The following is a 26,570-nucleotide window of genomic DNA, read 5'->3' as shown; positions in this document are numbered from 1 at the left end:
TAAAGTAGCAGGGGTGGATGAGAAGCACACATCTCTGACCTCATGGGGTTTAAAGCTAACCAGTCTGAGGCTAGTATCAGGGATCAGTCCAGGGCAGGTCACGCAACTCTGTGAGGGGCTCAGAATGGGGCCAGGGTCAAAGCTTTGTGTGTGGCTGGGATCAGGGATCAGGTGGGGCCAGGGGTAGGGCTCAGCATAGGGCAAGTCACAGCTCAATTAAAGGTCAGAGTTGGGGCTCAGAATGGGGCCAGGGTTGAGCTAAGTCTGTGACTGGTGCTGTCAGTTTCATTTCTAGTGTTAACTCACTGTGGGGTCATTTTAATAAGCTGCTAAGTTTCTGTTACCTCCGTTATCATCTGTAAAATGGGGAGGTCTTTGCCTACCCCCAGGCTTGTGGGAACAGAGTGAGTAAATCATGAAAGTGGAGGATTAAACTACTGCTACTGCTGCTAATGGCCCAAGCCTGGCCCCCTGGGGCTCTCCTCCCCTGCCAGGCCAGGGAGCCTGAGCCATCATTACCCGCATTTCCAGCTGTGGGGAAACCACCACCTCAGCCTGGGATCCTTTCCAAGAGAAGTGTGGAGATTTTGAAAAGCCTTTTGAACAACAAAGGCCACAGGAGTGATATTTCCTCCAGGGGCTGACCGCCCAGTGGCTCCTTTATCTTGGCAACCAGGCTTGAAGAGCCATTCTTGGAAAGAGCTTGTGTGGGGCGTGTGCGGGTGTGTGTGAGTGTGAGTGTGTGAGCACAAAGCCGCTCTTTGTTGTCATCCCCACCTGAGCAGGCTGGCAGACCTGGACGCCTGGGTCCCTCATAGGTCACCTCTCCTTCCTCTCACCTCCACACAGATGTGCTGGGCAGCCAACGGGGAGGGGGCACTTTCTTTTTACACTTTCCTGAGGTGTCCAGCCAGACTGGACTATCACTGTGCCCTTTCCCATCTGTCTTTGGTCTTACTGGTCTGTCATTCTGGGAAAAGCCTTTTCATTCTTTAGAACACATCCATATGACACCTTCTCCAGGGAGCCTTGCTTGATTATTCTAGGGGAGGGAAATTCTCCTTTCTCTCTTCACCCCTCTTGTCCACCATGTACAATTCTTATCCATATGCAGTTGGAGGTCCCTGAGCAGGACCTGAAGTGGCCCAGAGCCTGGCTCAGAGTTGGTGTTGAACCAATACCATACTTGTTGAATTGAATTGGAGGAGCAGTGTGAGGGCCAAGCTCTGTCTATGACCTCTGGAACTTGCCTCCTGTCTGGCCTTGGTGTGTGGCCCTGGCTTCTTCTGGGCCTCTGTTTCCTGTGCGCAGGTTGGAGGGTAGTCTACATAGGCCACCTGCCTGCCTCGGACAGCCATGATTTCTGGATGTTCCATCCAGGACCTCTTCCCATGCTGGGTACACCCAGCTGTGGGTGCAGATGTGGCTTAGAGTCATTTGTGTGGCAAAGCACCAGCAGCAGTTCAAGGAAGTGGGATGAAAGGGCCTCCAGGGATGGCATGCAAGGCTGAGTGAGCATCCGCTGGTCATGGAGGGCCTCTCCCTTTTTTGGTCTGTCTCATTCCTGCATCCTTTAGAGCTGGGGCTGGGGCTGGGGCTGAGGCAGAGGCCATGGCACAGCCCCTGCCTCTTCTGAAGACATGGCTGTGTCCTTGTGGGGGCTTTAGATTCCTCTTCTTAGTCTTGAGCACCAATGCCCAGAGTTTAGAGACCACACCCAGTCTTTGTGAGGTGGGTGGGAGAGGCTTCAGTCAATTAAGGTTTTTTGAGCACCAGGTATTTGCCCGACACAGCCCAGACCCTGGGAATACAGTGCTCTGCTTGGTGCTTGGTGCTGGAGGAGGCAGTCCCTGTGCTCAAAGCCCTTAGTGCTGCTGTGGAGATGATAAATAGATAAGCAATGAAACAAATACATTGGGGGTGCTGATTAAAGGTTATAAAAAAACTAAAATAGGGACTGGACTCAGGAGTCGGGGTTCAGTTGAGGAGATAGATGGAATAATGATCAGACCAAGAGTAAGGACAGAGGTGACGAGGCGGATGAACAGACAGGTGGACAGAAGGTGCGGAAAGAGGTTGGTGCAGGCCCCGGAGGCAGGACTGAAGGCTCCCAAGGGAGAGGGGGTACAGTGGAGAGGCATCTATTAAGCTGATGACTCCAGGCCCTAATCCTGTGCCAGGCCTAGGCGGGTAGTATGTGTGGGGGGAGGGGAGCACCCCTGCTGGGGTGTAATTTCACGCTGAAGGGCCTGATGGGGCGTCCCAGGGACTGATCCTTTCTGGATCAGAAAACCCACTTCCCTTTGTCGAATGCAGGGCGATTAACGCCTTAACCCTTTGTGGGTTGCCTAGGGCCAGACCTGCCCTATCTCATCTCCAGCATCTTGGGATCTGCCCAGAGCCTTTGCCTCCAGCCCAGCTAACTCCTGGACCAGGACACGTCTGCAGAGAGGAAGACGCTGTAACTGAGGAAAGCCAGGGCATGGATTCTAAGACAAGTTGCCCATGTCCCTGTTTCCAGCTTCCCCGAGCCCATGTGCTCCCAGAGAGGTGAGCTCCCCACCCCATCTGCAGGTTCCCTTATAGCTCAGTTCAAGTCCAGTTTCCTTCAGGAAGCCTGGGATTGAGTCTAATTCACCACCACAGCCTCCCACGTGTCCTGTGATGAGGTGTTCACTGCTTCCCATGGGAGCCCCTCCCACTGGCAATAAGTGATGAAGCCGTAACCTCTTAGTTCCACTGACCTCTCAATGAGGAATGAACTCTGGCTGCCCCAGGAGGCCAGGCCCCCTAAACACTCTCAAGCCGTGCCTCTGGTAACACCCCAGAGACACCCCTGGCCATTTTGTCTGATGGTGGGCGGATCCTCACACTCAGCCCCTGCCTCCGTGCGGTCTCTTGCTCATGTCCTCTCTTGTTTGTTCAAAGACACCCCTGGAAGTTGCCTTCCCTTCTCTGGCCCCTGCCCTCATTCCTCCTAGCCTAACTTCCTCGCATCCAGTGTCGCTCCCACTGCCTCTCCACTCACTGTCAGGCTTCCCTGGGATGGGGAAGAGGGGCGGAAACCCGGCTGGACCTCCTCTAAGCTCCCTGGGTACCTAAAACCCCAGCCCCATTAAAAGAAAGCCCCTAAATGTTATTTACACTTCGGAGTCTTAAAAACCATTAACAAAAGCCACTTAATTCAATTATCTTCCCGGCTGGCTCGACTGGGCTCGGTTCTCAGCACTGAGCCCTGGCCTCCCCTCGTTGCCCCCTCCCTCTTCCCACCCCCCCACTGTCATTGTGTCGGGCTAATGAGGTAAACTGAAGCGAGCCCTGTCCCCCCTGACAGGTTTATGAGAATTTAATAAAGCGTGGCCGGGACCAAATGAGTTGCCTCAGCCTCGGAGAGCTCATTGTCTTCCGCGTCAGCGTTTTTGACTCAGGCCGCCCCCTCCCCCGCCTGGCTCCTGCCTGGCTCAGCCCTCACTCCCACCCTGGGTGTCTCCCAAGGTGAGCCTGAGGCCCATGGGCCCAACAGAGGCCAGCCTGGCTCTGCAGGCAAAAGGTACCTGGGCTGCACCCTGGGTGGGGCAGAAACTGAACTGGTTGGTGAGCTGGGTCAGGGTGGGCGGGTGGTGGGGGCACAGGGTCTCTGTGGACCTCCCCCTCCTCACACACATCAGACCCCAGGAATGTACAGAGACCTCTAGGACCTCTGCTTCCCAGCCCATGCTCCTGTCTCACGGGCTGCTGCCCACCTGGAGCTGAGGCCTTGCTGGAGCCACCTTGAGCACAATTCACTTGTTCTTGCCTCTTTGGCGTGACTGGCTAGAGGAAGCTCCCAGAGCAAGGGGGCTTCTCCTCCTGTCAGGGCACAGGGTGGGGACACAGGGACACAGTGGTGGCTTGGTCTGACTCTCTTAACAGGTGACCTTCTCCTCATTTTCCCTGGAAGGTAATAAGGGGTGAAGCGCCGCCCAGTGAGCAGAAGGGACTTGCCCGAGGTTCCGCAGGACTCAGAAGTGCAGGAGGAAGAGGCTCCCAGACACACAGGCAGGCAGGAAGGCCCCGCCCCAGAGCCCCAGGAGGACCTGGCGAAGGCCTGGCTGTACTCCCTCCCTCATGCCCTAGACGGCCTAGAACCAGCCTTTCTCTGCCTGGCCTCTTAGGGATTCAATACCCAGGAGTTTCTGGATCATTCAAAGACCCAGAACTCCTTCTTTCTCCCTCAAAAGTGGCTCCAGGAGTTCCTTCCTTTTGGCGCGGAAGCTTGGCCTGGCATGGGAGCCTCGTCTGAAAAGGCCCTTTAGTCAGTGGGTACTGGGGGAGCGAGTCTCAGGTGTCAAGGCTCAGCCTTGGCCATGATGACAGTGTAATCTTCATCCGGGGTCAGGGCTCAGTGTACGGCTCAGGGTCAGAGTTCACTTTGTAACCGAAATAAGAGCTTATTAGGTATCTAGCATCAAGGCTCTCAGTCTGTGTCCAGTTCAGGGTTCAACCTTGGGTAAAGGTCAGGGCTCTGGACTGAGTCAGTAGTCAGTCTAAGATCAGGATCAGGGCCTAGTGCATGGACCAGGTAGGGTCAGGGCTCAGAGTGTGACCAGGATCGAGCTCAGGCTGGGATTCAGTATGGACTTGGGAGACAGTTCCGTCTGTGACCTGATTCAGGACTTGCCCGTGACCTTGATAAAGTCTAAGACTAAGTGAGCTCTAGGGTCAGGGCTCCCTCTGTGATAAGGTCCTGTTCCAGGGCAGGTGTCATTTAGTAAAGTTGGGTGACTTAATCCTCCTCCCTATCCCCTCTGCAAGCATACCCTACTCCTAGCTCCTCCCATCCTGCAGGGCCTTGACACTCAGAAAAGGAAAAGGCCAAGTCCTGCAGGCTGCTTGGGCTGATTGATCTCTATCCCTTGTCATATACCCAGGCTGCCCTCTAGTGGCACTTCCTAGCAGTGCCGATTTCCTCAGGCTTGGCTCACCTCTCTGGCCGTTGCCTACTTTTGGGAGCCTGGCCTTCAGGCACGTCAATCAATGCCCACCCAGCTAGCTCTACATTCCTGTGTCCGCTGACCTCCTCACAAAGAAGTGGGAAGCAAGAACGGGCCAGGGGGACTCCCACACACAAAGGAGCTGTTCTCCTTTCCTGCCCAGACCTGGATATCTTGGTAAATTTCTATTAGGGGGAACTAGAGCTTCAGCTGTGGGATGAGATTCACACCTTTCACTCATTGAACACATATTTACCAAGCACCTACCTTGTGCCAGGTAGGCACCAGTGCATAGCAGCAAACAAGACACAAATCCCAATGTCTGGGAGCTCATATTTTGCTCACTTCTCCCTAATCCAACTGCTAGCCTACAGACTTTATCAACAAGGCATGAGCCCCGGCAGAAAGGCAGTGAGATTCAGAACTTGGGGTACCTTGTCCCCCCCTAGTCTCAGCAATTAGATTAGTCTAGACTCTGGGTTCTGTCTTCATTTCTCCCCATGTGCCTTATCTGGACTCATGGCTTAGCCACCACCCCAGTGCCAATGGCTTCTAAACCAGCATCTCCTCTGCTCCCTTTCAATTCAGGGCATGGCTCCAGCTCCTGTGGGAAGTTCCATTAGGCTAACAGGCCTTTTATCCTCCAAGAGCCCTTCCTTACCTTTCACCATATACTGAGCTGCTCAAACCAAAATTCTAGAACTTCCTCTGAGATTCTTCTTTTCCACTGCCCTTAAAGTCCCCCAACAGGAAGACCTCAAAGAGTGGGTGTAGAACCTGCCCACTTCACAGTCCCCTCTGCCCCAGCCCCCAGCATATCTCACTGCAGTCGCTTACTAATCCACCCCATTTTCCTCTTGCCCCTCAACACTCTATTTTCCACACAGCAGGCAGAGCAATCTTTACAATCATAAATCAGATCATGTCACTTCCCTGCTTAAAACCCTCCACTGGCTCCCATCTTGCCAGGAATAAATCCCAACTCCTCTCCCTGGCTTACTCAGCTTTATTGACTGAGCAATACACTCCTTTCCCACCCTCACCAACTTCATCTCCCACCTGTGCCTCCACAGCCCTTTTTCTCTTGACCTGACATATGGAGGTCAAGTTTACTTTCCCTTTGGGGCTTTTGTAGTGGCTGTGCTGCCCCCAGAGGGTCCTGAAGGAGTGTGAGGGGAAGAGTCCCCTGGTGGGGCAGGCCTGGAGAGGTTGGGGTGAGGGTTCCTAGGGTGGCTGATTGGAAAGTGGGGTCTGGGGTATAGAGAATATCTCCTCCTGAGAGGGAGGAAACACAGATGAGACAAATGACCTTCGGCTGGTGGTGGCAGTGGACAGGAGAATCCAGGGAGCCAACATCGCCTCCCCCCCACCCCACCCATTCTGTTCACTCACACCATCTCCGTGTGACCCATGGCTCTTATCTCCTGTTTACCTTTCTTCCTCAGCAGTCCAGGCAGGACATGGAAGTCTTCTTGTGGTGGGAGAAGAGGAAGATGGTTTGCAATGCCAGGCCCTTGCCCACAGGTGGGGGAGAGGTTTGGGCTGGGCCTAGCATTCCAGGGCTAGAGTCTGGGGTGTCTCCCCTAAGAAGGTAGGGGAAGGGTGAGCCAGACCACACTCCAAGGCAACATCAGTAGTGACCCCCCCTTACCTGCTACTCTACCAAGGCAGAAGGTGGTGTCTGAGGTTGCAGACCAGTGAACTGGAAGAGACAGGACTGGAGCCTGGGAAGGCGGCCCTTCCTGCACACACACACACACACACACACACACACACACACACACACACAGGCGGGAAGTGGGGGAGTTCTCTGAGAAGAGGTCATCAGCTCCAGGGGCTGGATGCTTCAAAGGTTAGGAACCATCGACCCATGTGAATTAATAGAGATGACCTGCTCAACACCTAGTGAGACAGATTCATCCTTCTCCAGGTCAATGAGAGGGGGAGGCAGCAGGAGAAGCAGAGGCAGAGAGGGGGTCAGAGGAAGGCAGACAGAGCCGCAGGGCTGATGGGAAGATCCAGGTTCCAAACAGAAGAGCAACAAAGCCTACTCTGGAAAGAGAAAGGGAGGCTGAGGAAGCCAAGGGTGCATGGGCAGGCAGTCATGGCCGACAAGGGGTGGTGGTCCGGTGTGTGCCATGCTCACTGGGGACTGCTGGCCCTGGTCCCTGCAGTGAGAGGAGGGTGCAGCACCCTCACCCCAGACCCCAGCTCCCTTGTTTCTTCCTGCAAAGCAGCCTCCGTTTCTCCACCAGATGCCCTCACCCACCCGGAAGGAACATAGGCTCAGCTCAGACCCTGCAAGTCCAGGCAGGCCAGGAGAAAGGTTTAGGATCTGCCTGGCCCTGGGAGCTCTTCCTTCCGTACCACCCCTGTTGGGTGATCCAGCTCTTAACCGCTGCCACCACCACAGGCTCCCACATACATGGGTGATGTTAGTGTCGCTCACACTCCCCGTTTCATACATGTAGCCAGGTGATCTCACCCAGACACACTCATGTATTTGTCCAGTCCCCCAGCCTGACACCCCTGTTCACATGGATATTCACAGGCAACCCCAGACTCGGCCTTTTGTTTACCATCATACTCTCCCCTCCCCTGGGGCCCCCCTCTGGGTCTCCGGGAGGATCGGAGGACCCCAGAATCCAGGGCCCTGCAGTCAGGCCCTCCCTTTAGGGCTGCACACCACAGAGGACTTGACTCCAAAGGTGCTTTATTGACAATGGAGGCCCGGAGAGAATGCACAGTGAGGGGGCCCCAGCCTCAGCTCTCCCTGCTCCATCTACTCAGGCAGAAAGGGAGGAGTGTGGTCAACCCAGCTGTTACCTTAGGGACCATCCTGGCTCAAATCAGAGCCCCTCCCACACCTTGCCCAACTAATCCCAAAAGGTCTGCAGGTGGAGACAAGGAGGGAGAGGAGGAGCAGAAGGGGAGCTCGTGGCCTTTCACGGTATGTAAGGACAGCAGACACCTTGGGCTGATACTCCTCCCCTTCTCCTGCTTCATCCCATTCCTTTGGGGTGTGGGCCTTGCGGGTAGTACGTTCCTCTCAGGGTGGCCCCATTCACAGTCCCCAAATGCTGTGGGTGGTGGTGGCGTTAGGACTCAAGGTCCAGGGGCCCAGTTTCATCAAGGCTGGGAATGAAGTAATGGAGGGCCTGGCAGACCCCACCTGGAGGGCCAAGGAGCTGCTCCCTCCTGGCAGTAGGGACATGCCTGGGCACACTCTCCCCTCCAGAAGTTCCAGAGACGGGACAGATGAGGCTACCTGTGCCCGGCGCCCGACCCTCATGAAAATTTCCTTTTTCTTGCCTTCTCTTTCTTTTCCTCCTCTTTCTCTTTTTTCTTATAGGGCACTGAACGAACAGACCCGGATTGGCGAGTACGGGAGGGCGCGTGCCGCTAGAGGGCCTCGTGCTCCCGGGGCAGGTTGAGCCGAAGTCCGCTGGTGCCCAGATCGTAGGCAGCAGCAGACGAGGGGGCATCCAGGGCGAAGGGGCAGGGGCTTGGGCTGGAGCGGCCAGAAGACGCGGCTGAGGCTGCCGGGCTCAGCTGCACGGCTGTGGTGTCCTGCGCCGTGCGCTCGCTGCTCTCCATCTCCAGCGCCACCGACCCAGTGCCGACACCCCCCTGGTCTGCGCCCTTGGCTGCCACGAAGCGTGGGCGGGATGCGGGGACCCTGCGGCTACACGCACAGCAGGCTGCGAAGAAGCCGAACGCCGCCACCACCAGGAGTGTTGGCCCCACGATCAGCGGCACGTTGTGCCTGGGCAGGAAGGAGGCGAAGGTGCCTACCAGTGTCACGTTCACGCCGGCCAGCAGCACGCACAAACTGCAGGCACAGCATAGCGCCGGCGATGGCAGGCTGGGCAGCCAGCCCTGCGCGCGGACCGCAGGCGCCCTGGAACCGGGTCCCTGGCTCTTCCCTTTGGGCGGCATCGGTCTGGGGACTCGGGCACTCATCAGGGTCTCTCCTGCCCCTGGTCCGGACCAGACCCCATGTCAGGCCGAGCCCCCAGTGGACCTGTGAGCACAGAGCGAGAGGGAGGGGTCAGCAGAGTATCTCAGCTTCCAATCCCACTCTCAGTTCTGGGGCTACATTCAGTGCCTGGGAGTGCAGAGGTCATCTTGCCCAGCCCCCTGCCTCTGCCTCTGCCTCTGGGAATCAACAACCCACTCCAACCCACCCCTATGGGAAGAGTCTGCCCATTGCTTTCCTACCCAGTCCCTGGGTCCCTCTGGCTACTCTGGCCATCCTCCCACCCTCCCTCCTCCAGACAGACACAGTCCCTTCACCCCCTCTCCTCCCGGAGACTTCTTGGACTAATTAAATTGAGCGAATGGCTTCCAGGTGCTGAAATGATAATCATTATTAGTAGTCCTAATTAGAGGGCAGGTGGCCACTCTTGGGATCTAGACAACTCTCACTCTCCCCCCAGTGAAAGAGGGCCTGATAAATCATTTGGTGTAGCCCCTCCTTACCCAGACAGAGGTCTAGCAATTTACCCAAGATCCAGGACCAGAACCTAAGGACCTGCCTCCTGGCATGCATGTCCCCACCTTAGGCCCTGGTAGGCATAGCAGTGACATTAACTTTTCTGAACAATCAGATGAAGTCCTGGAGTGAGTGAGAGTGAGGAGCACCTAATATTTCAAATGGTCAGTGAGAAGGGACAGTCCCTACATAGGTTGGATTTGGCTGGAGCATACTCAAGGCCCCAGGTTCTTTCTAGATGGGGAATCCTACATCCATTCCACCCCTGTCCCCCCAACACCCAGGATTCCACTGCTGAACCTGGACTCACAAGTCTGAGCACTGGATACTAGAATTCCTTTCTAGGATTCACTAGTTGTATCTGGGGTCGATCACTGGATTCTAGAATTTTGGGAGTATATGCAGAAGCAAGTGAAAGGTCGTCAGAGCCTAGGAATTGATAATGATAGCACAGGTATGCAGGCCCTCAAGGATGAGGCCATAACTATAGAGCTGTTAGAATTGTGAAAAACTATCACAAAAGGGTCCTGAGTGAGAATGAGAGGTGCATAGTCAGATGGTGCCACAGGTGGGAGTACAGCATGCAGGATGAGTACCAGTGTGACCTGGATGAATGGCCTAACTGTCCATGCTTCAGTGTAAACATCTGTCATGTGGGGCTAACAAGAGAACCTACCATGGGGTGTAGCAATAATTAAATGCTTCAGCCTAAATCACGTGCTTAGCACAGAGCCTGGGACACAGTGAGAATTCATCGTGGTAGTGGATGGAGGAGGGGGCTATAAGGTCTCAGATCTGTCTGAGGTCTGTCTTGTCTAGTCTGCAAACAGAACAGTTGGTCTGTCCCTTGGGTGGAAGTGCCCTAGGAACAGGCCCTGAGTTGTCCTTGCGAGTGTCCAAAGCCTGCATGCAGCGGGGTTGCACAGAATTTAGTGACTTATGAGTGAAGATGAGGGCAGGTGCCAGAGGGGGCAGTTCAGGTCCTCATTCTGGACACAGGTTTGAATTAGCCTGGCCCAAGCAGGTAAGAGAATCTGGGGTGGGGGGGGGGCACTGCACATCTGCCCAGATCTGGTGACTCCAGGGCTCCCTTCCTTGGCTCCACAGTCAGAGGTGGCAATTCTACAAGGACTCCAGCCAGAAGCACCAAGCTGTCACACTAAGCTGGCAGGAATTCAGAAATCCCCAAATCCTGGCAAAGAAAGCATGTGTTGAGCCTCGAAGGCATTTACAGACCACAGATTCCTCTGGAAGCTCCACATTCATGTGAACTGCCCGCTCTCTGCAACCTGCAGCTGTTGGTAATGCTGGGCAGAAATAGTAGCTGCTAAAGGGGTGCAGCAGTTTCCAGTTTGCAGAGCACTTCATGTTCACGACATCACCAAATGGTACAAAGGCTTCATACTTGTTAGCAGCCACATTTCACAACTGTGGAAATGGAGGCTAAGGAGGAAAGTGGAGCTGGGCTACCATGGCTGGACCGAATGACAAGACATTCCGAGACCAGAGTCAGAGAACATAATGTGGATCACACTGTATGCAATCTTGCTTCATTTTAAAGAGAAGGATTTGATACTCTTGGAGTTGATGTGGCTGTAAACCCCAACACCTTCCTGTTGCCCTCAGAAGGGGCTGTGAGATTCCCAAATATCTGCCCCCCCCATGCCACCACCCATGCTGCCCTTTTCAAGCTCCGCCCCCTGTCACGAATGTCCAACACTATCTGACAAAAGCCAGCCTTCCTTCCTGTGGGGAAGGCTCTGAGGCTGATGGGACAGCTCCTGATGGAGTCTGGCCCTTCACCTCACCTCACAACAGACCCCTGACAGCTGACACTGGACAAGGGACAGGGAGGCCCTAGGTGCTGGAGGGTCCACAGTTCTCTTTTCTTTTCCCTATGGGAAGACTTTTTGTCTTTGAGTTTTAGCAGTTTTACTATGATGTGCTGAAGTGAAATTTTTCTTTATAGTTGTCCTTTTTAGGTCTCCTGTTGCTTTTGCAACCTGTGGCTTGATTCCCCCACCACTCCAGTTTTGGAATACTTTCATCCATTATCTTTTCCCTGTTTTCTCCCTCCTGTCCTTCTGGGACACTAATTGTATACATGTTCAACCATTTGGCATAATCCTACAGGTCTCTTACATTCTACTCTGTGTTTTCTAGCCTTTTTATCCTCTCTCTGTTTCTGTCTGGTTATTTTTCTACTAATCTATCATATGGCTCACTAATCCTTTCTTTACTTGTGTCTTCTCTGCTATGAAATTCATCTATTCAGTTCTTAATTTCAGTTGCTAACTTTTTCATTCTAGAATTGCCACTTGATTATTTTTCAATGATTCCAATTTTTTGTTGACTCTTCTTATTTTCTTGAATGTAGTAAATGCTTTAAAGTCCACGTTTGAAAACTTTTTTTCTATTGCTTGTTTTATTGCTCTTGGTTTGGGTTATTTAGTCTTATCTCTTGGATTGCCAGATAAGTTTTTATTAAATGTCCAAAATGGTAGGAGAGAGTGAGGCTCCAAATGATGTCATTTTCCTCAAGAGAAGACTTACTTTTGCTGCTGACAGGCAGCTACAGGAGGGACAGGCCACCCTAGCCCAGCCTGGGAGCTGTGCTTCCATCTTTCTGAGTCTGGTTTATACATGGTTAACAAGTACTCTCAGGGGATAGCCCTTAGGGCTCCCCAGCTAAAAGCTGAGTTTTTTTTTTTTTTTTTTTTTTTTTTTAAAACAAGGCCTCTGTTCTTTTTAAGCCCTAAATTCTGATTTTAACTTCCCAACTCAATGCCATGGCTACAGCCCCCTACAAACTGCATAATGCCTCAAGGGAAAAGAAAATGAAACCACGTATTATTTCTTTTCTCTTCAAGATTTTGGCCCCTCAAGTTCTTACTGCCTTGGTAGCTCTTCCATGTTCTAAAACAGAGTTCTTATATGTTTAATCCCACATTTTTAGTTCTCCTCAGTGAGCAAGTTGGTCCGATTTAAGCTAGCCAATCTTAGCCAGAAGCAAGTCTAAGTGAAAATCTGAAATGAGCCCTTTCAGATTGCTAATTTAATGGTACTATGCTGAGCACTTTCAATAATGTGAGATCAAGTATTACTGTTATATCCCCATTTAGTAGATGAGGATATTGAGGCACAGAAAGATTAAACTCACCCAAGACCACTGAGTACCAGAGGTGGTGCCAGGACTTGAAACCTGATGTCCTGATCCCAAAGCCTGGGCCCTCACCTCAGCACAGTGCTAGGTTTGCTAAGTGCTTGTTGACTGAGCTCCAGCAGCAGCTAGAATCTCCAAGAATCTCCTAGAAGCTTGGAGCATAGACTCTCCTCAGGGCCCTGCAGAAAAGCTTCTGTAATTAGCACTTACACTGCTCAGCTGTCAACAGCACAGGAGGAGGCAGGGTGTGTTCTGTGTGTCTTTCCAGAAGGTAAACTCCTCGGCTTGGCACACTAAGTTCAACAAAAAGAATGCCTGCCCAGGGGGCTGAGCTTCCAAGTGCTAATTGCTAATAAATGATTCTTATCTGGTCCTGGTGGGCAGAGCTGCCCCTGGAAGACAAAACTACTTCCAGAGTTTCCACCCCAGGCAGAGGAAGGGCTAAGGGCCCTTTCTGTCCCCACCCTGGTTAATTGGGATCTAGGGTGCACAGGGGTGAGGTGTTAAGGCTGTTTAGCTGTTGCAATTCAATTTGTGCTGCCAGTGCGCCCACGGGGCCCTCCAGCTGGCGCTGGCGCAGTACTGGATGCCCTCACAGTGGGCACTCTGGCAGCCCTGTTATGTCCCTGGTGCTGTTCACTAAATCCTTCTGGTTCTCTCCCCTTCGGAACACATGTTCAGATTGCACTTTTTGAATGCTTTGTGATTAGGTGGAGCCGTGTGACTCGTTCTGGCCAATGAACTGTGACCTGTGTGACTTCTAAGCCAGAGTATTTAATTTTGGAAGCAGGACCTTCAGCGCTGGTGCTATTGTTAACCCAGATCCTTCAAGCCCTTTGTACTTCATCCCAAACCCAGTCCTCCATGGTTTTGCCTGAGCAGCAGGGGAGGTCACTGCTCTGAATCTAGAGTTGTTAGGGTGGGAACCCACCGTCTTTTCAGTGAGCGCTCCAAGCTGCTCAGGCTGCAGAGATCGCCTAGTTGGATCCTTTCACCTACAGATGGAGGAAACTGAGGCTTGGAGTGGGAAAAGCCATGGAAGGAGTCTGTCTGTGGCCAAGCCAGAACCGACCCAGCCAGGGCTCTGACCAACTGCCACTGAGCTGCCCCTGACCCTGATCAAACAGTCACCCTCCCTGCTGCCCTGCCTCTGGCGAGGGAGGCCTCATGGCCTCTGTTCGGGAGTCCATGCCCGAAGCATTTGGGGGCAGAGGCAGACACTCAAGGCTGGGCCTCAGATGCCCAGGGCTCTTGGGTCTGAGGGTAACTCAGGAGGGCTGGGCCCCTTCCGGGCCTCAGCTGTCCGAATGGAAAGGGAAAGGTTTGACCAAGTAATTGTCTCCAAACGTGGCATCCTGCTGCCCAACCCTCAACCACCTGCAGCTTGTGAAGGTGGAAATGGGGACCTGTTCAGAAATGACCAGCAATATACCAAAAGTGCTCATAAAAATGGTACATTTATCTGTAATGTGGCTGGTCTTTGCTTTGGCTAGAATTAAGCCCTTCTTTTGAGAAGTGGTAACCTGTTGCCCGGGGGTTAAACACTTCCCCTGTGTTAACACAGTTAATTTTCGCTACGACCCTGCGAGCCGCCGCAGTCCTGAACTCAGGTCATGGTGACGAAACTGAGGCTCAGACAAGGGAAGGAACTTTCCCCAGTGTCCGCAGCTGTAATAGTAAAGCTGGGATTCAAACCCGGTTCCGTCAGATCAAAGAGCCTGCGTTGTTTCTGCTATGCCAGAACTTCTGCTTGCTGCAAGGTACAGCGATGTGTGATTATTAAAATTACATAGTAATTGATTATTATTCAACAAATCATTGACAAGTTTGGGACCCAAGAAGGGTGGTTCTCAGTAGGTGGAGGCCAGAGCTCCAGAGGAGGGGTGTCTGTCTGAAGCCCCTTGAGGTCCATCGACCCCCCCACCCTGCCCCAGCACTCGGATCTGGGATGTCCATGTTGTACAAGGCAGTTACCTGACCGGGGCAGCAGCTGGGCCTCCTGGCCCCAGGTTCCTGGTCTAAGGGCCCAAAGCCTCTGGGTGACGTCAGACATCAGCCCTTGGTCGGTCCCAGCTCCCTGTACTCTATGATTGAGGAACTTGTTTGCTCAGTCTGAACCTTTGCCCCTCACTGTGAACCCCTTTGTTCCCCTTAATCTTAGCCCATTTGTTCCCCCTTAGTCCCTGAAAGTCTGGGCCAACCTCCTCCCCTGATCCCCCCCCCTACAGCCCCAGTGCTCTCTCTACCCCCCACACCCTCCCCTCCCCTCCCGCAGCCCATCCTCAGGGAACCTCCCACACCACCATTGCTCATTGCTGGCTTATTCACCACCCTAGACATTTCTCAGCCACCGCCAACTGAACTCTGCCTCCCCAGAACTCAAAGGACAGCCATACCCCTAACTCAGCCAATTCCATGTGCCCCTCCCCACCCCAAGTGGCAGGCACAGGCACAGGCATGTATGAACACACACACACACACACACACACACACACACACACACACACCTGCTGGAAACCAGACTTGAAGATGAAGTCTGAAGGTGTGGCATTCTAGCTCCTGACTCTGACTCTTGGGCGCCATCATGCTTGTCCCTGAGTGTATGTGTATGTATAAACACACATCACACAGTGGGCATTCAGTGACAGACATGCCCAGAAATACAAACCCAGTTGCATTACCGAGAATTACAGACACAGACCGATAAACAGGTAAACAGATGCTCTGTCAGTTGCCTGCCTATCCGGTGGCAGTGAGGTGCTACCCAGCAGAGGTACCTCTGGAGACTTCTCTTTGCCAGGATGTACAGGGGTGGAGGGGAGCTACTTTGGTAGTAAGGAAAAGGGGAGCCCTGGGAGAGGTGGTGGGGAGCCAGAGACCATTCCAGCTGCTTTGATGGTGCCCTCCCATTTCCGGCAGGTTCCATGCCTGCAACAGGCATGTGCTCGAAGTTCCTCTTACTGGGGCTTAGTTTTGCTGAATGGGTCTACGTGGTCTCTGCTGGCCCTGGCTTCTGGTCCTGGTCCAGCTGAGAGGCTGCAGTGACACAGGACTCTCTGCAGCAGCCAAGCTCTGTGTTCCTTAAACCAGTTCTGTACCAGTAAGGTGAGGTGACCCTGGCTGCCCTGGGGCTCCTGCTCTCTCCTGCCCTCTCTGGTGCACTCCGACTTGCCCACCAGCCTCCTCGGGCCTTCTCCCACAAAGCCCAGGCTCCCAGCCAGGAACCTGGGTTTCGCCCTTGCTCCTCCTCCCTCAGGCTTTCCCCGGAGCATTTCCCATCCAGTCCCCCATCAGCTGCCACCACGCCCTGCACATTCTCCCCTCCAGGTGTCTCTGGAACACAGGCCTTTCTCTCTGGTCCCCTTCTCTGCTTCCTTCCCCATTTCTCCCTGCTGGTTAAAATCCCAGTCCTGGCTCCCTCCAGGTAGACCTCGTGACTGTGTTGGAGTAGAGCTGGACTCAGCAGGTGTGGTCTGGTGAGCATGCCGCTCCTGGGTCTGAGCCGCCTGTTGATTTGACCTTCGTCTGGCCAGCTCCAGCCCCACCGCCAGAGTGAAGCTGGGACGTGGCTCCCTTCAGGAAGCCTCCCTTAACTCCCCAAAACAGCAGGTGACCGGTGACCTGTTGACTGGGGATGGGTCTGGGTCTGCACCCCCACGATGGTCTTCCTTGAGGACCAGGTTCCGAGTGGCCTTGCAGCCGCGTCCCCAGTGCAGCGCCCGAGTCTCCCCGGGGCCCAGGGAGTGCTGCTTAAACCCGTGGTGAAGGGAGGACTTGGCAGAGGGGCCTCTGGCTCCTGTCCTTCTGCCTTCACCTGGCTCATGGTTTTGAAGTTGCTTCGTGCCAACGACTCCCTGATTCTCTCCTCACTTTGGGCCTGGGAGGGTGCAGTGGGCGGCTGGGCGAGGACTGCAGGTGGACTCTAGGCAGATTCTTCCTGAGTTACAAAGGGGAGAGACGAAGGTAGAGGGGCCCAGGCGGCCACTCGTGTTGTGTGTCTGCCTTTCTGTTTCCCTCTGTTTGTTTTTGTTTTTCTTTTCATTTCTTTTCGAAGAACTCTGTCTCAAGGCTACAGGTTTCTGGCTTCTTGTCCAGGCACCACTCACTTCCCCTGGAATTTAGGGCTGGATGGAGTATCCCGCCCGTCCCTCAGAGCATCCCTACTCACTGCCCTCTCCCTTCTCTCTCTCATCCCCTTGCCCTCCCTCCAGCCTCCTCCAGCTCCCGGCTTTCACCTGCCTGAGCCACTGGGCAACCCTCCGAGCACCCAGGGCTGGCAGGACAGAGGGATCCCAAGAGATCCGGGAGGCGGCAGGGGTGGGGGCACAGCCTTGGGATGGAATGGTGAGCAGGCTGGTCTCCCTCACTCACCCGCCTAGCTGCTCGGAGATCCGGGGCTCGGCGGGTTGGCAGGGGCGCTGGGAACCCCGCGAGCAGTCCCTGGTGGCCACAGGCGGGAGAACGGAGCGCGAGGGGTGGGCGGCGGCCGGTTGCGCGGATTTCGGCGGGTCCTTTGGCTCCCCTCTGACCCCAGGAGCAGTAGCAGCCGGTCCGATCTCTCGGAGACCTGCCTCGCCCTCTGCCGCCCTTGCCCCCTCCCTCTTCGGTTTCCCCGGTTTCAAGGCCCTGCAGAGCACCCCGGCCCTCCCACCCACTCCAGTCTGGGCTTTCCCAGTCCGCCCTGGACACACTGCCACTCTCCAGCGAGGGGTGCAGGTCGCACTGGCTCTGTCTTCAGCCTCGAGCGGATTCCCCACCTTCCCTGGAGGCGGTGGGGACGGATATTGAGATTTCTTCAGGGATGGTGCTTGTTCTCAGTCACCCTTCCCCAATCACCCTCCGCCAATCCTGCCCCTAGAAAGGGGCGTGGCGACGAGCCCCTTAAGGAGCTCTGTCTCCTGGTAGGATTGGGAAGAGCCCCTTGGGCGGGGAGGGAGTGCCCAGGTCTAGGCCCACCAGCCGGTCCGTGTTACAGAGGACTGGGTGGCACCAGAGGGGCCGACTTTCCGGACCGGGGAGTTCAGCTGGAAGAGCCCTCCACCCTCCCCTTCATTCACTCACCCATCCAATCCTAAACCCTCCCTGATGTGGACGGGTGCCAGGCACCCTCCATCCTGAGAGAGGCCCTGGGAGGGTGGTGCTGTCCTTATCCCCCATCTGCCGGTAAGGAGACTGAGGCACAGTGGCCCTGTGGACAGAACCAGGATGTGAGTCTTTCTCCGGACTCCATCCCCAGCCTGGTCAGTCCCCCAGGGTGGCCAGCAGGGGTGTCACATCCATGCCTGGACCAAGCACTCCCCTGCTTTGGTGTGTTCTTTCACCCAGCCAAGGGCCTGCAGGGCACAGCCATAGTTGAGGTCAGAGCAGGCTATTGGCCTTGGCTGGTATGGCTCAGTGGATTGAGCACCAGTCTGCAAACCTGGGCTTGCAGGTTCGATTCTCAGTCAGGGCACATGCCTGGGTTGCAGGCTGGGTCCCTAGTAGGGGGTGCGTGAGGGACAACCACACACTGATGTTTCTGTCCTTCTTTTTCTCCCTCCCTTACACTCTCTAAAAATAAATAAAATCTTTTCTTTAAAAAAAGAAAATACGAAGGACAGGCTATTGGATAGAACTGATTTTGTTTATTGTACAGACTGCTGGTGGGGCAGGGTCCAAAGACCTGCCCCTGTCCACACCCCCTCCCGTGTGTAGATAATGGAGGGCACAGGAGCTGCTTGGAGGTGAGAGGGCATTTCTCCTCAACAGTACCCGCCACGCCACCTCTGCCTCCTTGGCCCAACCTCACCTTTTTCCCAAAGCACAGATAGGGAGAAGACATGTGTCTCCTCATGGACTGCTCCTGTGACCAGGCTGAGGGGTGGGAATGCCCAGAGTGGAGACACACTTAGGAAGGGGGTATCTGGACATTCACCTGCACTCAGGGGAAGGAGAGATCAGGGAGCCCACGGCAGGAGGAAAGAGAGCGAAACCAGCGGTGGGCCTCGAGAACCCCCACCCAGTTCCTCTCCAATGGACACAGCTCTTGCTTTTCTATGCGCTCCTTCCGTAATTTATTCCACTCAGATACCCAACACTGCTCTGTGCCTTGCCCTGTCAGCCTTTGGGGGTATCATAGACCTGCCGTGGGGAGATCAAGGCTGGTACAGGTTGATGGGGGGCCAGGGTGGGAGAGCATCCTCCCCATAGCTCAGGCTCCACTTGCCTCTTTTCACCCCTGCACCCTTGGGCACCTTTTGGGGGGTGACGCAGGTGAGGATTGAAGATAGACAGGAGGAGGGGTTACTTATTGACCAAGGAAGGGCCATCAGGCCTGAGTTACTGTTGATGATAATGAAGTTGATGGAAAGGAGGAAGGAAAGGAGAAGGGGCAGGAGCAGGCAGGAAAGAGGAGAGGAGGAGAGTCCAAGGAGGGGAGCGGACTCCCCTAAGGCTGGAGGAGCCGGATGCTCCACAGTCAGCTAGAGGAAGTGAAATTGAGTCCCTTTATGGAGGTCTATCCCTTCACAGTCAGGGAGTTGGTCCCTGTGGCCTGTGCAGACAATCACTGAAGGCAGAGCCTTGGGTGGGGAGAGAGAGGAGACCTGGGTACAAGGCATGGTTCCACAGTCTCTTACCATGGGACTGGATGAGTCTTTTTCCTGCAGGGTCACAGCTTTCCCATGTGCACAGCGAGAGGGTCTCTTCCGCTTTTGGTCAGGTTTTCCAACATCCACTGGGTATGTCTTCTATATGCCCAGCCCTCTGCCCGCTACTCTCAAGAGGGGGAAATAGACCAGGGCCACTCATAGTGATGTGGGTTATGATGGAGAGAGTCCTGGGGTGGTGGAAGCACAGTGAAATCAGGGGGTGCTTCCAAGAGGAGGCGCCACCTGCATTGATCCTTCCAGAATGCGACTCTTCCTAGCTTGGCCCTCTGCTCACCAAACTAGGACAGAGGCCACAAGGAGGTGATGTCTCTGTAGAGATCACGAAGGTGCAGGTGTGTGAGGAGCGGTGTGGAGGGAGGCATGATGTCTCCCTTGCAGCCACATAACCCTGGGCTGGGTCCTCCTCAGCCCAAACTCTGTGGGTACATGGGGCCTCAAGGGGTTCTGCAGAGAAATCCATGGAATTTTTCTTTCCATTAAATTTAAGCCATTAACATTTTGTGAGTACCTACTGTGTGCCCTGACAGTGACTGGAAAAGGGCAACATACGGTAGGTTTAAATAGGATTAATAATTGTTTTGTGAAAAAGAAGACTTCAGCCTGTCTGGAGAGTGTCCAGAGAGGGAGACACAGGTCAGCAGAAGAGGACCAGGAGGGCACTGGGGTTACAGGATCCTTGGAACTGGGCCTTTAAAGGTGGAGGTGTTGATAGGCAGAGAGGAGCAGGGGTCCTCTGGGAGAACAGAAGCCAAGGCTTGGAGACTGGAATGTGTTTAGAATGTTCAGGAGGAGTGAGAGGGTAGGAAAGAAGAAGGAAGGCTGGAGGTCTTGTCTGGAGTCAAACACCAAGAGTCTCAAGGGAGGTCTCAGCTCAGGAGCCACCTCCTCCAGGAAGCCTCCTGTCGCAGCAGTGACCACTTTGTTTGTCTAGGATTTTCCATCTGGTTCATTGCTGCTAAGGTCTACGAGTTTTGATATCCCCCCAAAATCGGATCTAGCCCTTCTATCCAGCTGGTGAGCCCTGAAGGCCCAGGGCCAGGTCTTGGGGGCTGAGCTAGGCCCCTGTTTGTGGCTCCTGTGGGCCTGTGGTTCACGTCTGTGGCCAGGCTGGAGCAAGGGACTGGGGTATTCCCTGGGCCTAAATTCCACTGAAACCAGTCAGTAGATCAAAAAGGGAAGGAAACTGAGCTGCAATCCAGAGAGAAAATCCAGGTCCAGAGCCTGAAACAAGCCCTTGGCCACTTGGTGCTTCCAGCGACAGCTTGCTTCAGACCCCCGGTCCCCCAGTCTGTGGGTTCTGTTGCCAAGAGCCTTGGCCAGGGAATTCAGGTCTGGCGTCTCCAGGGCTTGGCTTATCTCTGGTTTGGACCCAGGAAGGCTCTGAAATTAGGGTGTCAGGCAAGAAGGGAGGGCAGGGCAGGGAGCAGCCCCTCAGCCCCTGCCTTAGCTCTCCCCAGTCCCCCGGCCCCCTGGCTTCAGCTTCTCCAAGGTTCTGCTCACAGTAGACAGGCTGCTGCGGATTCCTGGGGGAGAGACCAGGATGGGGCTGCCTGAGTAGACAGATCTCTGGGTCAGAGCAACCCAGAGGGACCCTGGAGCAGAGTGGAATAGAATAGCGAGAGAGGGGTCCCAAGAGGCAATTTACTCCCTGTTTACAAAGGCCTGGATGGTCAGAACGGCCCTTCAAGAGGGTAGCAGCCTGGTATGAGGGTTAGAGGCAGCACTCTGGGGCTGGCTCCCTGGTTTTCGTTCTGGCCCCACTACTTCCAAGCTGTGTCACTTAATTTCCCTGTACCCCATATATAAAGTGGGGCTGCTTATGGTACCTTCCTTATATCATTGTTCTGAGAATGGAAAAATTAATGTATGGAAGGTGCTTGGAACACTGGCATGGGACTTTTTGCTGAGATTAGGCGTCTCACTGCTGGTGGTAGACACCGGGGGCTGGGGCCATCTTTGAGAGACTCCTGCTCTGGAATTTTCCAGCGTGCAGGGGTGGGGCAGGGAGAAGATACCCAGTTTCAGGTACTGGCTCTGGGAGCTGGATATCACAGTGGGAGAGGAGAGTGAGAAAATAAACTGGGGCATGGGATGGAGGGGAGGGGAGGGGGCGATGAGGTGCCTTCTGCCCAGGTGCTGCGCTGGGCAGGACAAAGAGGCTCTGCGACACACAAGCATTGCCCAGCTCAGCTTGGAGCAGGAAGGGTTTTGACTAAACACATGGAAGAAACTACCCAACTCTGAGGGCTCTCTGAGACTGGGGCGGCCCCTTCTGCTACTGGGATCCACAAAGACGCTCAGCAAAGAGAGGAAAGGGGGAGATGGATTCTGGAATTTCTGGAACTTACCCTCTTTATTGCCATTGGTGTTGGATCTTCCCTCCCCACTGTCTGGCCCTGGATGGGGGTGGATTCTCAGGCTCCCTGCAGGGTGAGATTACCCCAAACCCCCTGGTCACTGAGTCCTTCTCAAATCAAGTCCTTCCTGTTGTCTAATCTCCATTCCTGTGGCTCCCTTTGCTCCACCGAATTCCTTTAGGCCTCCCACATGATCTGGGCTGGGGTATGTGTTGGGGGAGGGGCAGGGGTGGAAATAAACGGACCCTTGAAGGAGAAAATAGAAACTTTTTAAGGAGACAAGGGTCCTGGGGAGAACTGGGGATGTGTAAAGCCCCATGCGATTGATGGAGATGAGAGTGTGTGTGCTGGGAGGTGAGAGGAAGTAGGGACCTTATAAGGGTCCTAAGATCTTGAGGGACATAGGTCTTTATGGTGGCTCAGGGTTGAAGTAGGGCGATCTGGAGATCTTGGAGGTTTGAGGAAGATGGAAAATCTATCAGGGGAAATGGGAGTTCTAGGTGCTCTGAGCTGGTGTAGGCACTCTTGCGGCAGGCTGGAGTCTGCTGTGCTGTAGTCATAGCAACGCCTGCACCACATACCCAAACACGCACACACAGAGGCAACTCCGACACACAGAGCCAGGAGCAGTCACACATGTGGACACTGGTCCCCCACACAGTGGGCCCCAGAGTTACACACAAGGGATCTCACACGGTCTTTGGCAGAGACCACAGGGGGTGGGGAGAAGACTCACCTATGTTAGGCAGAATGTGGTCCAGGTTGAGGCGAGCCTTCAGGAACGGGTAGGCCAAGATGAGAATCCCTGAGGCGAGAGACACAGAGGGGTTCTGTGATGGGGAGGTTCCTGCTGGGTGCAAGCTGCTGAAGTTGGGGGTGGGCTGAGCCTGGGGGTGGTTTATGAGGGTAATATTGAACATGCATGGAGGATTGTGAATGTGCAGGTTGGGGCTGTGGGTGTGTAAATGTAAGCCTGTGAGTGTGTGCACCAGGAGTGACAGAGAGCAGTGCCTATTTGGGGAAGAGGCTACAGGCTCTACCCAGCCTGCTGGAAATGGGCCCAGCTGCCACCACCAGCAGCAGCTCTCCTCTGCCCCACCCTCCTCCAGGGCCCCCAGGGCAGGACCAATATCTCCTTAGCATGCTCCCCTCCACCCAGACCTGGGGAGGGGGTAGCAGAAGAGTGGCTCTTGTCCTGGCATTCCTACTTCCTACTCGGACCAAGTGTCTGTGGCCCTTGGCTGAAGTCTGCAGCTACAGATGCCCAGAGCCTACAAGCCTAGTGCTTCTGGTTCTGTTTTTGGCTTGGGGTGGTGGAGTGGGGTGAGAGATGCTACTCAGCATTACTGTGGGGACATCAGGGGGGCTGGCCTAGATAGACAGATGGACAGATGCCTGGACAGACAGATCTGCTGCTGAGACATAGCCTTAGTCTGATCTGCAACCTGTCTTTGCTCAAGGAAGGTCCACTGGGAACCCTGTCCACTTTTCCCTGCTCCAATCATCCCACCCCCCAGTGGGCTTATAAATCCCACTGCAGACCTGACAGCCCAGGCCTGAGATTGAAGAGCTGTAGCAGGAGCAGCCAGAGAGGAGTATGACAGCCTGCGCCCTTTTTCCCCTCTCCTTGCTCCGGCAGTCCACGGAGGGAAACTCACCCAACCTTCCTGTCCCTCCCTGCAGCCCCCAGTGCTGCCTTGCTCTTGCCTCTAGCTTCTACCTCCCCAACCAGTTCCTGTTATCTCAGTCCTCCCCTCCATTCCCTGTCCACCTGACCGTGCCCCTGCTCCCTGACTGAGCCCAGCACCTGCTCACCCAGACCAGCGGCGCCAATAAAGATACCACCCACAGCAGCGGCAGCTTTGGACATGGAGACGCCGATGATGATGCTGCCAGCCACCAGGCCAAGGGCCACACAGGCCAGCTGCAGGCAGCGGTAGTCTCTGTTGCTGATGGGGACATCCATGTAGGCCTACCCCAGTGCCGTGTTCTGCCAGTGGGGTCTGTCCCCAGAAATCCCTGATGGTCTTGATCTTCTTGGTTGTTCTCTGTTGGAGTTACACCTTCCGGGTTTCTGGCCAGTAAGATTCTGGGCTTGTTACCCTTAAATTTGTCTTCAATTCTATCCCACAGCCTTCCCCAGTGCCCACCCCACCGCAATCCCACCTTGACCTAAGATCTCTACCAGGTCACCCCACCTTACTGTTCATCTCCTAAAGGCCCCTGAAGCTGGGGGCCACTTTGGGGACTCCTGTCTGGCCACATCTGGTGATGGCTGCCAGAATTATGGAGAGCTGGGCCTGCCCCATGGGGTCTTCTACTGCCAGCCTCCTCTTGGGAGAGCTCAGCCCAAGCTCCCCTGCCCAGAACATCCTGCCCCAGCTCCCTGGAGCCTGCTCAGCTGCCACTGAGTCTTTGCCTATTAAAGTTTAAAGCAGTGGGGGAGGTTGGCTCAGGGGCCAGGCTCCTCTGAGACGCAGGCAGCAGGGAGGTGCTGAGTTATTCATGAGGTTGCAATGTGAGCGACTGCCTGGGTCCCAGAGGCCCACTAGGGCAGTCAGCCCAGGTTCCACTGCTGGTCCCCAACGGGGCAGGATGAGCCACTGGCTTCACGTGGGGTTCAGTAGCCAGGAATGTGAGAGGGCTCCCTGGCCACATGCTCAAGGCCCACTCTGCTATCTCTTTGGCCTCCAAGCTCTTTATTTTAGAGACCTGGGGCCCCTGCTTAAAGACTGAGAGACAGAGAGATGGAAAGAGACTTGGAGGACCCTCAACAGATAGGAAAAGAGACTATGACAGGAGGAGAAGGGGAGGTTTGCTTTCAAATCTACTCTGTACCTTTGCCCTCCCTTCTTTGCCCCCCATCCCAAAACCTCTGGCTCCTAGATAGGGCTGAGGAGTCTAGTTTGAGATCCCCCCCTTTTTCAGTTAGGCTTGGTACCCACCCCCCTTTAGTTTTCTGTGGGCTGGGAGGGTGAGACCTTCTCGCTTCCTGGGAGCCCTGGCTAGGACTGACAGGGAAAGGTGGTAGTGGGGACTACAGGGGAGGAGGAATCTCTTATGAGTTAGGGCTGGGAGAGGAATCGTAACTGGAATCAGACTGGGTGGGGGCTGGGTGTCTGTGGCCTGGACAGGGAGACTGGAACATGGCGGGTGCCCCTCAAACTCTGGCCTGAGCTTCTCTGCCCAGCCTGTCTGACCTACTTGCAGGATCCATCAACTTGAGGCTGGGCGGTGCTCACCCAGCCCAGCCGGCCCAGCTCTGTTGCAGCCCCCAGTTCTAGCCCTCATCACTAATTTAATTCTCTGGCCCTATGTGGATCAGGGCCTCCCTGGTCCCAGAGGATGGCCCTGGCCTTAGCCCTGAACCCAGACACCTGGGCATAGTCCCCAGGCTCCCACCACTGGCCCCTCTATCTTTTCTTTGGGTCCCCCATTTCTCCCCACATCTGCTATCCGGCCCAGCTGGGCCCAAGGTCTTTGCCTCTGAGGCTGCCCCTGCCTTCCCCTTCCCCTTCTACTCTGCTGCCCTCCTGCTGAGTTTCTGCCTGAGCCCTACAGTCTGGGGCATACCGCCTCATCCTGCAGGACCCTGCTCAGCCAGCACCATCACTGTGAAGTCAGTTCTGATGGTGCTGGGTGGGTGGGCCGCCTGTCACTGCTGCCATGTCCCAAAGTGCCCACCACCAGTCTTCACTCTCTCTGTGTCCCCCGTGGAGACTGTGAGCTCCATAGAATGCCATGCCTGGAGGGGACCCGGATTAGGCTTCTGGACACCAGGCAGAGGTCAGGGAGGCCCTGGACCCACACAACCACTTCAGATGGGCAGAGAGGAGGGCCGAAGGCCCCATGAGACCTCTGTCTGTAATAGGCAGTTTCCTTGGTGCGGGTGGGGGCCTAGGAGGGCCAGGGTCACCTGAGTGAGCTTCAGCTGAGGAAAGGCACTGCCCAGGTGCCGGAGACAGGCCTGAGCAGGCACAAGGATGAACTCAGAGGTGTGTGGAGAGGAGGGGTGCCTGCAGAGCACCGGTGGGCTCCCTGGGCCGTGATCCTGGCTCATAGGAGAAAGCCCTGGGAGGTGGACATTCCCCAGCCACAGCCACTGCTGCCAACATCCTCCTTGCCTCTCGAGAGGATGAGGTCTGATTATTCCTCTAATTAGGCATCAAATGGACAGACCATGTCTCTGTTACACGTAATTGATCCCTCACTGACTAGTTTTAAAAAGAGCAGTCAGAATAATTGCCCATGGAAACACGTTCCTGAGATGTTGAGCTTTGGGAATCTGAACACCCTCCGCAGAGGCTCCGTTCCCACAGTGCGGCTGCAGAACCCGGGTGGGCAAGGCCTGTGCCAGCTCCTCCACGGCGTAGGGCTGAGGGTGGCGGTCCCACACCATCAGCAAGGCAGAGGCTCTCGTGAGCCTGCCGCGTCTCTCACCTCTTGCTGTGGGACTCGGGCCACCCTACGTCTCACTTTGCTGCACTTGGGAATGGGGATGGGGACAGCAGAGGCTGCAGGGGCCTGGACTCAGGGAGGCTTGTGCATTGTGAGCTTCAGATTCCAGAAGAACACTCTGACCTCTAAAACCTGGAAACCGAATTCCAAATTAGAGTTTTTCTTGGACATTGTAAATCCCTCAGGGCACAGTATTGGTTACAAGATCACAGAACCCCAGCACCATGCCAGCTCCTTCCCAGAACAGGTGAGGAAACTGAGCTGTGGGAGTGGCAGGGCTGCCCCAGGGTCCCTGCTCAGCTGGGGAGTGCTCCAGCATGTCTCTACCCCTGAATTTCATACTTAGCTCATTTGAGACAGAGGAATTGGCAGCCTCACCATAAGAGGAGACACTGTGTTCAAAAGAATCAGTCCAGGCCTTTGTCTTTTCCCTCATCACAGGAGAGGGTCTCTAAAGGCTACTTGGAACGTTGT

General features: G+C 54.9%; 2 protein-coding genes across 2 annotated transcripts; both read right to left on the bottom strand.

The window, feature by feature from the left end:
• Positions 1-8,375: 8,375 nt before the first annotated feature.
• On the bottom strand, positions 8,376-8,918 carry TMEM275 (transmembrane protein 275). The gene has a single exon (XM_037139693.2). It carries the CDS (start codon positions 8,910-8,912, stop codon positions 8,376-8,378), a length of 537 nt encoding a protein of 178 aa, XP_036995588.1. The 5' UTR covers positions 8,913-8,918.
• An 11,806-nt stretch (positions 8,919-20,724) lies between these two features.
• KNCN (kinocilin) lies at positions 20,725-23,604 on the bottom strand. The gene is made up of 4 exons (XM_037139689.2): positions 23,454-23,604; positions 22,375-22,443; positions 21,630-21,704; positions 20,725-20,804 (listed from the first exon to the last, which is right to left on the bottom strand). The coding sequence occupies exons 1-4, from the start codon at positions 23,602-23,604 to the stop codon at positions 20,725-20,727; spliced, it is 375 nt and encodes a 124-aa protein (XP_036995584.2).
• Between the last annotated feature and the right edge of the window lie 2,966 nt (positions 23,605-26,570).

The sequence above is a fragment of the Artibeus jamaicensis genome, unplaced genomic scaffold (assembly GCF_021234435.1).
Source record: "Artibeus jamaicensis isolate MK-2021 breed Jamaican fruit bat unplaced genomic scaffold, CSHL_Jam_final scaffold_847, whole genome shotgun sequence".
NCBI lineage: Eukaryota > Metazoa > Chordata > Mammalia > Chiroptera > Phyllostomidae > Artibeus > Artibeus jamaicensis.
Note: the sequence above shows the minus strand (reverse complement) of the source record. Positions and strands in the feature narration are given on the sequence as shown.